General features: G+C 50.2%; 2 protein-coding genes across 14 annotated transcripts in view; one reads left to right on the top strand and one right to left on the bottom strand.

Annotated features, from left to right (window-relative positions):
• Positions 1 to 634, bottom strand: part of TEAD2 (TEA domain transcription factor 2) — a 22,127-nt gene extending 21,493 nt beyond the window's left edge. For 2 of the 9 annotated variants that reach the window (XM_055369971.2, XM_063701523.1), the window contains exon 1: positions 556 to 634. The gene's annotated coding sequence lies outside the window, so the exon portion shown is untranslated. Of the gene's footprint in view, positions 1 to 511 lie in introns of all 9 variants that reach the window. The other 7 variants (XM_055369964.2, XM_055369973.2, XM_055369965.1 and 4 more) reach the window with 5 other exon arrangements.
• Positions 1 to 13,241, top strand: part of DKKL1 (dickkopf like acrosomal protein 1) — a 14,758-nt gene extending 1,517 nt beyond the window's left edge. For 2 of the 5 annotated variants that reach the window (XM_055369982.1, XM_055369983.2), the window contains exons 2-5: positions 2,716 to 2,888; positions 3,644 to 3,784; positions 3,928 to 4,020; positions 12,839 to 13,241. In XM_055369982.1, coding sequence (XP_055225957.1) covers positions 2,716 to 2,888; positions 3,644 to 3,784; positions 3,928 to 4,020; positions 12,839 to 13,150 — 719 coding nt within the window. In that variant the 3' untranslated portion in view covers positions 13,151 to 13,241. Of the gene's footprint in view, positions 1 to 43; positions 90 to 1,892; positions 2,253 to 2,715; positions 2,889 to 3,643; positions 3,785 to 3,927; positions 4,021 to 12,838 lie in introns of those variants that run through there. The other 3 variants (XM_055369981.2, XM_004061151.5, XM_019014545.3) reach the window with 3 other exon arrangements.

Raw genomic sequence — 13,241 nt, 5'->3', positions numbered from 1 at the left:
AGTGGCGCTGCGGCGTTCAGGACCCCCGTAGGCCAAAATCCCAGCCCAGCCCTTCCCCATGTGGCCAGACAAAGGGACGGTGGAGCCGGGTAAGAAAGGTCCCCCTAATTTCCCGCCCCAGACCCTAAACCTCCAAAGAGGCAAGACTTAAGATCCAGAAAGCCCCGTAACCTCCCCTCGGCCACCCCAGAGGCCCTCCCTTCTCCGTAATAAGGACCAAATGCCCTCCAGATTACACACGGGGTCCTTCTCACTCCAAAGTGACACCGCCGCAGACGCACGCCCCACACCCCGCCAGCGCCCTTGGCCCGCAACCGCTCCTGCGCGCACGCCCAAACTCAGACCCAGCCGCAGGCACCCTAACTCCGGCCAGAGTTCCCACTCCTCACTGAGGCTCGGTCACGGGAGCAAATTCGGGCCCCCAGGCAAAAAGAGGGCTGCGAACCATTCAGAGACGGTCCCGCAAACGCACGCCTCACCTCCTAACCAGCAACTCCCCACCCCGACTCACACACCCCAAAGCAGGATCCCCGACTCCCGCCGGCGCCTTCCTACCTCCCGGCCTGGGGCTGGGGAGCCGCGGGCGGGCGGGGCGCTGCGAGGGAGAAAGTTGCCGGGAGCTTTGTTTGGGAAAAGTGGGAGGGACCGGAGGGGGGGGCGGGCCCGGCCGGCGGACAGCGGGAAGGGGGATCCGACGGTGACAGTTTGGGGGAGGATTTTTGCTTTGGGAGAGATTAGTCTATCTCGGGGCTGGTAGGAACTCAGGATTTGGATGCTTGGGAAAGGAGGGGGATTGGGGGTTCGGACTCCAAGTCGGAGGGAAAAGGCTGATAGGAGCCAGAAACCCCTGATCTGAGGGAGGAGGGGCTGGGAGCTGGGACTCCTGGGTCTGGGAGAGGAAGCGGCTGGAGATATGGGCTCCTAGGTCTGAGAGGGGACGGGGCTAGGCGCCTGGAATCCCGGCTACCCTCGTGTTTGCGTATTGGGGGTGTGGAAGTGATACGAATACAAAGAGTCTTTACTGTTCAGCCCTGAGGTTTTTTTTCTTTTTTTCTATTTGATTTTTTTTTTTTTTTTTTTTTTGAGGATTGGGGTCTGGGGATGGGTTTTGACTGATTCCTATGACAACCTGGTTTCCTTGTGACCTCACCACAGTTAAGAGTCGTGGGCAGGACCACCGGGAGTTTATTGGAGGCCCACGTAGGTGCAGATTCCTCATCTACAGGCGCTAGTGGACTGGAGACGGCTGGCGGCTGTCCCAGGACAGGGAAGAGAGCTTTGGTGCCTGAGGGAAGATGGCTTAGGGCCCGGTCCCTTAAGGGTGAAAGGCTGCGTGTTCAAAATTACGGGACTAGAGGGGGCTGGAGTCCGGACCTGAGGTCCTCAGGGAAAAGGGAAGTCTGATTCTGGGTTCCTTGGAAGATGAAATATACGACTGGATTTAGGGTTTCCGGAGACAACGGGACTTTTTAGTGGAGCGGGAGCGGGAAAACCAGAAGGGACACGGAGAAAAGGTTCCGAGACAGATACACAATTAGAGTGAGAGCTAAAAGGGATGCTTGTACTCCGGTGTCTCCAGTAGGAGGAGCCTAGGACTGGAACTCGGGGTGCTGAGGGCAAGATCTGGGACGCAGGGGCGTGGTCCAATGCGGGGGCGTGGCCCAGTGCAGGGGCGTGGCTTTCAGCCAGGGGGCGTGGCCATTGCGATTGGGCGGGACTCCGAAACGAGGGCCGCAATCACAGAACACCGCCAGGACTTCCAGGACTTGGTCTCCAGGACTGAGGTCAACTGACGGGGGCGCGGTCTGACGGCGTGGGCGTGGCCAGGGAATGAACTGACGGCTCTGGCTTAAGGGGTGTGGTGAACGAAGGATGGGGCGTGGCTCTGTCACCAAGGGCGTGGTCATGGAGTAGAGGCCCGGGCTCCTGGGTGAGGCCGGCAAGTTTGGAGCGTGGTCAGACAATAGGGGCGTGGCTACGGCTCGCGGAGCGCAACCAACGCTCTAGACCAGACCTGGGCTCGAGACCATAACTGTTTGGGTTTAACAGTACGTGGGCGGCAGAAATCCGGGAGTCCGGTGACCCGGGCTGTGGTCTAGCATAAAGGCGGAGCCCAGAAGAAGGGGCGGGGTATGGGAGAAGGTGAGGATTGAGATCTGGTGGTGAATGTGGGCGAAAGCGAGGAAAAGACCATTGGATGAGGCCGGGTGCTATGGCTTACGCCTGCAATCCCAACACTTTGGGAGGCCAAGGTGGGCGAATCGCTTGAGATCAGGAGTTCGAGACCAGCCTGGGCAATATGTCGAAACCCTGTCTCTACAAAAAATACAAAAATTAGCCGGGCGTGGAGGCACGCGCCTGTGGTCCCAGCTACTTCGGGGGGCTGAGGTGGGAGAATCACCTGAGCCCGGGGAGGTCGAGGCTGCAGTGAGCCGTGATTGTGCCACTGTACTCCAGCCTGGACTACAGAGTCTCGGTCTCAAAAAAAAAAAAAAAAAAGCATATGAGACAGAACCCAGAAGAGCCGGACCTGGGAGAAGAGGGGGCCTGGCAAGGTGGAGGGTGTGGGAGTAGAAGAAAGAAGCAGTGGGGGAAATGAGCGCAGTGTGGGAGTTGCCTGAACTGGGGAGGCGGCCTGGGCAAGGTGCTGGAGAGGGGCGTCTTGGGTGGGGGCGTGGCCACTGTGCAGGGCTCTGACCCCGACCCTTGCCACAGCCTCCCCACCTGCCCCCGCAAGGTGGCATCTGCTGGTCCTGCTGCTGCTCCTCTCTACCCTGGTGATCCCCTCCACTGCAGCTCCTATCCATGATGCTGACGCCCAAGAGAGCTCCTTGGGTCTCACAGGCCTCCAGAGCCTACTCCAAGGCTTCAGCCGACTTTTCCTGAAAGTAAGCGATGGCGGGGGGATGGGGGAAGAAGTACTGAGAAGAGATTCAGGGACACAGAGTGGGAGATGGTTCAGGGCCAGGCAGGGGGACAGACAGGATGAGAGGGCAACAGGGAGACCAAGAGATAGGAAGAGGGAAGGGACTGGGCCCAGGCTATAATCACAGCACTTTGGGAGGCTGAGGCAGAAGGATCATTTGAGCCCAGTACTGAGAGACCAGCCTGGGTAACATAGTGAGACCCTCATCTGTACAAAAAAATATAAAAAATAGTTGCAGGTACATGCGCCTATAATCCCAGCTGCTTGGGAGGCTGAGGCAGAAGGATCCCTTGAGCCCAGGAGGTCGAGGCTGCAGTAAGCCATGATCGCACCACTGCACTCCAGCCTGGATGACAGAACAAGGAGACCCTGTCTCTAAATAAATAAATATATACGTGCATAAATAAGAGAGGAAAGGTAACAGGCAAAGAGAGAGGGAGATGGGACAGAGAAAAGAGACTGGGGAAAGAGACAGGAGGAGAGGGGGATGGGGACAGAAGAGGAACAGGGATAGTAAGGCAATGGGACTGAGAATAGAGACAGAATTCATGGGGGATGGAGGCCGGAGGTTAGGCCCTAAGTATCAGAGGGCAGAAAGTAAAGGGGATGGGAGGGACTTGGGGCAAGGCCTTGGGAGCATCCTAGCAGGGCTGCAGAAGGGGCTGTACTGAGGAGATGTGAGGTCCAGCAGCTCACCAGTCCCTCCTCCGGCCCCAGGGTAACCTGCTTCGGGGCATAGACAGCTTATTCTCTGCCCCCATGGACTTCCGGGGCCTCCCTGGGAACTACCACAAAGAGGAGAACCAGGAGCACCAGCTGGGGAACAACACCCTCTCCAGCCACCTCCAGATTGACAAGGTGCCTATGCAGGGAAGCCCTTCCTGAAGTCCCCTTGGGATCCCTCCATCCCTCCATCCCTCGTGCTGCAGTATCTGTTGGGAGGGAAGGAGGGCGGAGGAGGAAAGCAGGTTTGCTCTCACTCTCTCATTGGATCCTCACAGATGACCGACAACAAGACAGGAGAGGTGCTGATCTCCGAGAATGTGGTGGCATCCATTCAACCAGCAGAGGGGAGCTTCAAGGGTGATTTGAAGGTTAGGACGTGCCCCGCCGTCAAAGTGTCCAGGCCCAAACATTTTCTTTTTTTCTTTTTTAAAGAAGAGTCTCACTCTGTCACCCAGGCTGGAGCACAGTGGCACGATCTTGGCTCACTGCAACCTCCGCCTCCGAAGTTCAGGCAATTCTCCTGCCTCAAGCTCCCTGGTAGCTGGGATTACAGGCACCCGCCACCACGCCCGGCTAATTTTTTGTATTTTTTTAGTAGAGACAGGGTTTCTCCATGTTGGTCAGGCTGGTCTTGAACTCCTGACCTCAAGCGATCTGCCCACCTTGGCTTTCCAAAGTGCTGGGATTACAGGCATGAGCCACCATGCCTGGTGAGGCCCTAACATTTTCTGTAGTTTAGGAGGACAAGAGGAACTGACCCTCCTACTCCTCTGTGTGGAACTTCCTCCTTCTGAGCCTCAGTTTTGCCATCTCTCAAGTGGGGCAATCCAACTGTCAGAAATGAGATTTTCGACCTCAGAATACATCTGCAAGGGTTTAGTAGACCCTAGAGGGTTTTGTGAGTATCAAAGTGGTTTTCTTTTTTTTTTTTTAACTACATAATAGTCAATCAAAGTGCTTCTATGAGCACCAGAATGTTTTATAAACCAAGAAGGGTTTTTAATTCTAAGTGCTTGGAAAGCTTCACCCTCATAAACCCCAAATTGTGTTTTTGTCTCAAAGTAAGTGCTCTGCAAACTTCAGAGTATTTTTCAATCTATCCCAAAGTTGTTGGTAAACCTCTCCATTATAAACTCCAAAATGTTTTTGTTGTTATTGTTGTTTTGATTTTTGGGTTTTTTTTTTTTTTGAGAATGGAGTCTTGCTCTGTTATCCAGGCTGGAGTGCAGTGGCACAATCTCAGCTCACTGCAACCTCCAACTCCCAGATTCAAATGATCCTCCCACCTCAGCCTCCCGAATAGCTGGAACTACAGGCGTGGACCACCACACCCAGCTAATTTTTGTATTTTTAGTAGAGACGGGGTTTCGCCATGTTTCCCAGGCTGGTCTCGAACTCCTGAGCTCAGGCAATCCGCCCACCTCTGCCTCCCAAAGTACTAGGATTATAGACATGAGCCACCACACCTGGCCCAAAATGTGATTTTCTTCTTCTTTTTTTTTTTTTTTTTGAGATGGAGTTTTGCTCTGTCGCCCAGGCTAGAGTGCAATGGCACAATCTCAGCTCACTGCAACCTCCGCCACTGAGGTTCAAGTGATTCTCCAGCCCTAGCCTCCCAAGTAGCTGGGACTACAAGTACATGCCACCACCTCCAGCTAATTTTTGTATTTTTAGTGTAGACAGGGTTTCGCCATGTTGGCCAGGCTGGTCTCGAACTCCTGACCTCAGCTGATCCACCTGCCTCGGCCTCCCAAAGTGCTGGGATTATAGGCATGAGCTACTGCGCCTGGCCCAAAATGTGATTTTTAATACCAAAGAGCTGTATGAATGCTAAATGCGTTGTGTATTTCACCTTTGGTAAACTTCTTTTTTTTTTTTTTTTTGGAGACGAAGTCTCGCTCGTCCCCCAGGCTGGAGTGCGATGGTGCGATCTCAGCTCACTGCAACCTCCATCTCCCAGGTTCAAGTGATTCTCCTGCCTCAGCCTCCTATGTAGCTGGGATTACAGGTGCCTGCCACCACACCTGACTAATTTTTCTATTTTTAGAGAGACAAGGTTTCGTCATGTTGGCCAGACTGCTCTCGAACTCCTGACCTCAGGTGATCCAACTGCCTTGGCCTCCCAAGGTGCTGGGATTACAGGCGTGAGCCACCATGCCTGGCCAGGCCACCTTTGGTAAACTTCTACAAGTGATTGTAATTATGAAGTGCTTTGCAAAATCAGGGTATTTTTAATCCTGAAAAGTTTTAAGAAACCCAAAGAGCTTGATAAATCCATATGATACCCACGTACACCCATGCAATATCTTCATTTTAAAAATGTTTATTTAAAATTTTATTTTAAAAATTTCAGGACAGGCACAGTGGCTTACACCTATAATCCCAGCAATTTGGGAGGCTGAGGCAGGAGGATGACTTGAGCCCACGAGTTTGAGATCACCCTGGGCAATAGAGGGAGTCTTCATCTCTACAAAAAAATTTAAAAAGTAGGCCAGGCATGCTGGCTTACGCCTGTAATCCTAGCAATTTGGGAGGCCAAGGCAGGCAGATCGCCTGAGCTCAGGAGTTCGAGACCAGCCTGGGCAACACGGCGAAACCCTGTCTCTACTAAAATACGAAAAATTAGCTGGGCATGGCAGCCTGCACCTGTAGTCCCAGCTACTCTGGAGGCTGAGGCAGAAGAATTGCTTGAACCCGGGAGGCAGAGGTTGCAGTGAGCCAAGATCATGTCACTGCACTCCAGCCTGGGGGACAGAGTGAGACTCTGTCTCCAAAAAAAAAAATCAAAAAAGTAGCCAGGTGTGGTGGTGTGTGCTGTGGTTCCAGCTACCCAGAAGCCTGAGGTGGGAGGATTGCTTGAGACGAGGAGGTTGAGTCTAAAGTGGGCCCAGATCATGCCACTGCACTCTAGCCTGGGCAACAGAGTGAGACTCTGTCTCAAAAAATAAATAAATAAATAAATAAATAAATAAATAAATAAATAAATAAAATTTCAAGCCTACAGAAAAGTTTTTTTTAAAAAACATACTTTATTATTTTGGAAATGGAGTCTCCCTCTGTCACCCAGACTGGAGTGTAGTGGTACCATCTTGGCTCACAGCAACCTCCACCTTCTAGGTTGTGGAAAGTAAAAAAGTTTCTCTTTAAAGTTTTTATTAAATAATAAATCACAAGTGTTAGAAATAATATTTTTAATTAACTTTTTTTAAGCCTCTTTGCTTTGTGTTAGTAACTCTTTTTTAAACCATATCTTATGTAGTTGTTAGATATAAGGAAATAAGTACCTTCTGTGTCCTTGTACTTTAACCAAGATATTTGGTCTCAACGTGCTCAAGCATGTCCCAGCTCACAGCTTATGCCCTTTCGTTATTTGGAAATGTTATTACTTCTCCAAGTCTTTTGGCAAGCAACTTCCTCTTTTCCTTTGTTCTCCATTGCCTTTACCTATTTAAGAAAGTTTTTTAAGTTGTTAGCCAATTGGGTTTAGCTTAGACTGTGAGGTCCAGCTCCAACCAATGGAGACAGGACACAGCAGTAAGGACCCAATGCATAAGGGATAAATATTCCTGCCTTTCTTTGTTCATTGTGCTCTCCTGGCAGGATTGCTGATGGGCAGCACCCTTTCTACAGAAAGTAAAATTGCCTTGCTGAGAAAACTTTTTGTCTGAATGCTAATTTTTCCTTGCGACACCAAGAAACAAGCATTTTGATTCTAACACAGGTTCAAGTGATTCTCCTGCCTCAGCCTCCCAAAGAGCAGGGATAACAGGCATGCACTACAACATCCAGCTAATGTTTTTTTTGTTTGTTTTTTGTTTTTTGTATTTTTAGTAGCGATGAGGTTTTGCTATGTTGGCCAGGCTGGTCTTGAACTCCTGACTTTGGGTGATGCACCCACCTCGGCCTCCCAAAGTGCTGGTATTACAGGCAAGAGAAGTTTTTTTTAAAATAGTACAACAGATTTTAGGCTCTTCTGTATCTGCCCACCGAGCTACTCTGTTCCTGGCTTAGAGAACCAGGAGAAGGGGAAGGGGAATCACCTGCCACATGCTGGAGGTTGGAGCCTGTGGCACCATGGCTTGCCTCACTGCAGTTGGTGGTGGCAACAGAGGCTGCAGTGTGGCCAGAGTGGCTTTTCTGGCTTTGCCCGCCCAGCCACTCTGAGAAAGGCTGGAGGAGAAAGTGAAGGAGGAGTCACCTGTGGTGAGGTGGAGTTTGGAGCTTGCAGATGGCACGGCTCTGTGGCTCACCTCCTACGGTTGTGGCGGTGACAGCGAGGGAGACTTCAGCCTGACTGGAGTAGAAGGGTGCTCGTGAAGGCTAGAGTATTGCCTCCAAGATGCAGCAGTGGATACTCAGGTTTCAGGAGAATCCACTGTCCATGGCGAATCCATGGTCTGCCAGCGCAGTTTTAGAGAGAGAATGTGCCACCGCAGGTGTCATCCTCGTGCACCCTGGCAGGTAGCCATCTGAAGATTTCAAGGACAACCTGGCGGGTGAGCAGACCAGCGACACTTCCTCTGAACAGGTTCTTGCTGTTCACTTGACAGACTCAGCAACTCAGGCAAGTGTTCACATGGAAGATATCCTGGAAGGATACCAAGCCAGTGAAAGCTCAGATGAAAATGCCCCATGGCTTTGGAAGGCTGATGAATGTGCCAAGGAAAAAGGTGCCATGGAGGATCCTCTGGAAGACCTCGCCAATGAAATTTCAGATTAGGACACCCCACTGGATTTGAAGGCCAAAGAACGTGCCAAGGAAAAAGTTCCCATGGAGGATACCCTGGTGGAAGACCTTGGAAACGAAAGCTCAGATAAGGATGCCTCACTGGACTTGAAGGTTGACAAACGCACGAAAGAAAAAGTTCCCACAGAGGATACCCTGGTGAAAGACCTTGCCAATGAAAGCTCAGATGAGGACGCTCTACTGGATTGAAAGCCGATGAATCCACCAAGGAAAAGTTCCCACGGAGGATACCCTGGTGGAAGACCTCGCCAACAAAAGCTCAGATGAGGATGTTTTGCTAAATTTAAAGGCTGATAAATGAGCCAAGGAAAAAGTTCCCATGGAGGATACCCTGGTGGAAGACCTCACCAACGAAAGCTCAGATGAGGATGCTCCACTGGATCTGAATGCTGACAAATGTGCCAAGGAAAAAGTTCCCATAGATAATCCAGTGAAAGAATTTGCCAACAACATCAAGGAAAAGGAGGCCCCATGTAATGTGAAGGCACCCTAGGGAGTCCAGGCAAATGATTTCAAGGATGACCTGGCGGGGGCAGTGATCAGTGAAAAGTCCCCAGAAGCAGCCCTATCTCTTCACAGGGCAAAATGAGATGCCAAGAAAAAGGATTGCTTCGCCATTCTTGTAGCAGAGCTTCCTGAAGAGATGTCCTCAGGGCAAGTGCTGGCCGTTGTCACCGTGAAAGGCATCAAGAAAAATGGTGGCTCTGAGGACAGCTTTTCTAAAACCAGTAATGACAAAGACTCTTCCTGTAGTGGAGACACTCAAGCTTCTGGAGCAGATATGGAAGAGTCCAATCATGCAGATGACCATCAGCATATGCCAACAAGTACTCTCCCAGCACCTGCAGAAAAAACAATAGAGACAAAGCCTGAAAAGGCAGAAGAAATGTAACCCAGTGAGTTCAAGGAGGATGAGGATGCTGAAGAGCCTGACCTGACCTGTTGTGACCTTTGTTTTTTATGCTAGAAGTCCCTACAGATTTTTTGAACACCTGGAAGGGCCGGGACACAAGACCTCACCCTGGCCCAGCAACCATCTGGACCGTGAGAGTTTTGGGGATTTTGCTACTCTCTCTGGACTTTTACATTCTCTTAATTTTTAAAAAAAATATTCTTTCTTTAACCTGTTTTAAGATGCAAGCTGTCATTGCGTCATCATAGTTTACATTTTATTACTCAAATAATTTTTCAGTTGTTTTACTAGTTTTTTTTGGATCTTTGTCCACTGGTTTTAGAGTTTTTGTAATTTTGATAAATGATCTTTTATGCTTTGTATCATTTTCTTAATGACTTACCTTAGTTTTTAACAAATCCATGGTACAGTAAGTTATATTAAGACATAGTATTTTTATGTTTTTTTAAATTATACTTTGGGTTCTGGGGTACATGTGCAGATGTGCAGTTTTGTTGCATAGGTGCATGTACCATGGTGGTTTGCTGTACCCATCAGCCCGTCACCTGCATTGGGTGTTTCTCCTGATGCTATCCCTCCCCTGACCCCCCACCCCCCACCGACAGGTCCTGGTGTGTGATGTTTCCCTTCCTGTGTCCATGTGTTCTCATTGTTCAGCTCCCACTTGAGTGATAACATGCAGTATTTTGTTTTCTACTCTTGTGTTGGTTTGCTGAGAATGATGGTTTCCAGCTTCATCCATGTCCCTGCAAAGGACATTAACTCATCCTTTTCTGTGGCCGAATAGTATTCCATGGTGTATATGTGCCACGTTTTCTTTATCCAGTCTATCACTGATGGACATTTGGGTTGGTTCCAATTCTTTGCTATTGTGAATAGTGCCATAATAAACATGCATGTGCCTGTGTCTTTATGGTAAAAAAAATAGTATAATAAATATCCCTATAGTCTCTTTTCCATAAACCAAAATTTCTTAAGGTTGGCATCATTGGCATGTGGGGCTGGATAATCTTTATTGTGGGAGCTGCCCTGTGCACTGTAGGATATTTGATAACATCCCTGGGCTCTATCCACTAGAGAGAAGTTGCCTCCTGCCAGGCACAGTGGCTCATACCCGTAGTCCCAGCACTTTGGGAGGCAGAGACGGGCGGATCATGAGGTCAGGAGTTCGAGACCAGCCTGGCTAACATAGTGAAACCCCGTCTACTAAAAATACAAAATATGGGGCCAGGCACAGTGGCTCACACCTGTAATCCCGGCACTTTGGGAGACCGAGGCAGGCAGATCATGAGATCAGGATATCAAGACCATCCTGGCTAATGCGGTGAAATCCTGTCTCTAGTAAAAATACAAAAAAATTAGCCAGGCATGGTGGCAGGTGCCTGTAGTCCCAGCTACTCAGAAGGCTGAGGCAGGAGAATGGCGTGAACCCGGGAGATGGAGCTTGCAGTGAGCCGAGATCGTGCCACTGCACTCCAGCCTGGGCGACAGAGTGAGACTCTGTCTCAAAAAAAAAAAAAAAAAAATACAAAGTATGGCCAGGAGTGGTGGCTTACACCTATAATCCCAGCACTTTGGGAGGCCGAGGCGGGCAGATCACCTGAGGTCAGGAGTTCGAGACCACCCTGACCAACATGGAGAAACCGCGTCTCTACTAAAAATACAAAATTAGCCGGGCATGGTGGCACATGCCTGTAATCCCAGCTACTCAGGAGGCTGAAGCAGGAAAATCGTTTGAACCCAGGAGGTGGAGGTCACGGTGAGCGAAGACAGCACCATTGCACTACAGCCTGGGCAACAAGAGCGAAACTCCATCTCAAAAAATAAATAAATAAATAGGCTGGGCATGGTGGCTCACGCCTGTAATCCCAGCACTTTGGGAGGCCAAGGCAGGTGGATCACCTGAGGTCAGGAGGTTGAGACCAACCTGGCCAACATGGTGAAACCCCGTCTCTACTAAAAATGCAAAAATTAGCTGGCATGGTGGCATGCCCCTGTAATCCCAGCTACTCTGGAGGCTGTGGTGGGAGAATCCCTTGAACCCAGGAGGCAGAGGCTGCAGTGAGCCGAGATTGTGCCACTGCACTCCAGCCTGGGCTACAGAGTGAGACTCCATCTCAAAAAAAAAAAACACAGTCATGTTGGATTAGGGCCCAACCTAATGACCTCATCTTCACCAATTATATCTACAATGACCCTAGTTCTAAATAAGGCCACATTCTGAGGTATTACATGTTAGAATTTCAAAATATGAATTTGGGGAGGAAACAATATGGTTGTTTGTTTGTTTGTTTTTTAAGCCTGGGTCTTGCTCTGTTGCCCAGGCTAGAGTGCAATGGCACTATCTTGACTCACTGCAGCCTCTGCCTCCCAGGTTCAAGTGATTCTCCTGCCTTAGCCTCCCAAGTAGCTGGGATTACATGAGCACACCAGCACGCCCAGCTAATTTTCGTATTTTTAGTAGAGACAGGATTTTGTCATGTTGTCCAGGATGGTCTCAAACTCCTGACCTCAAGTGATCTGCCCACCTCAGCCTCGCAAAGTGCTGGATTACACACATGAGCCACCGCGTCCAGCCAGGAGGAAACAATTTAACACATAACAATCTCCTGCACGGCTTCTCAGACCTCATCTTACTAAAAGGCAGACTGATTCAGCAGGTCTGAGTGGGGTGGGACCTATTAATCTGCATACCTAACTACAGCAGCCCACCCTTTGAATTGCAAGGACCAAACAGACACTCAGTCCACATTCAAACTTTCTCCCTCGACTCAAAGCTGTCCTTGAAAGCTTTTTTTTTTTTTTTTCCCTTGAGATGGAGTCTCGCTCTGTCACCCAGGCTGGAGTGCAGTGGTGCGATCTCGGCTCACTGCAAGCTCCGCCTCCTGGGTTCATGCCAGTCTCCTGCCTCAGCCTCCTGAGTAGCTGGGACTACAGGCGCCCGCAACCATGCCCGGCTAATTTTTTTTGTATTTTTAGTAGAGACAGGGTTTCACCGTGTTAGCCAGGATGGTCTCGATCTCCTGACCTCGTGATCCGCCAGCCTCGGCCTCCCACGGTGCTGGGATTACAGGCATGAGCCACTGCACCTGGCCCCTTGAAAGCTTTTGATTCAGGATCAATGAAGGATCACATATTGCATTTATGGTCATGAGTCTTCGGTAAACCCAAGAGCTTTTAGTCCTAAAGTGCTTTGTACATTTCAAACTGCTATCCTCTAAACCTCAGAGAGGATTTAATCCTAAAGTGCTCCAGAATCCCAATAGGCATTATAATCCCTGAAGTGCTCTATTACCTCCCTTTTGAAAGCCCCCAAACAAATTTTCCAATCCCAAAGCATTCTATAAACCTCAGAGTATTTTTCATCCTTAAGTGTAAACCCAAGTGCTTTGTAAACCTCAAACAGGGCTTTTGAACCCACAAAGCATCCTGTCATCTGCAAAGTGGGCTGAATAGGTCAGTGGGGACTGACCATCCTGGGGTGCTGTTTGGAGTATGAGAGGGTCTCCTTGTTCTTCCTCCCCAGGTACCCAGGATGGAGGAGAAGGAGGCCCTGGTACCCATCCAGAAGGCCATGGACAGCTTCCACACAGAACTCCATCCCCGGGTGGCCTTCTGGATCATTAAGCTGCCACGGCAGAGGTCCCACCAGGATGCCCTGGAGGGCGGCCACTGGCTCAGCGAGAAGCGACACCGCCTGCAGGCCATCCGGGATGGACTCCGCAAGGGGACCCACAAGGGCGTCCTAGAAGAGGGGACCGAGAGCTCCTCCCACTCCAGGCTGTCCCCCCGAAAGACCCACTTACTGTACATCCTCAGGCCCTCTCGGCAGCTGTAGGGGTGGGGACCGGGGAGCACCTGCCTGTAGCCCCCATCAGACCCTGCCCCAAGCACCATATGGAAATAAAGTTCTTTCTTACATCTAACAA

This window comes from Gorilla gorilla, chromosome 20 (assembly GCF_029281585.2).
Source record: "Gorilla gorilla gorilla isolate KB3781 chromosome 20, NHGRI_mGorGor1-v2.1_pri, whole genome shotgun sequence".
Classification (NCBI taxonomy): Eukaryota; Metazoa; Chordata; class Mammalia; order Primates; family Hominidae; genus Gorilla; species Gorilla gorilla.
The sequence above is the reverse complement of the archived record's forward strand: the minus strand, read 5'-3'. Positions and strand labels throughout refer to the sequence as shown.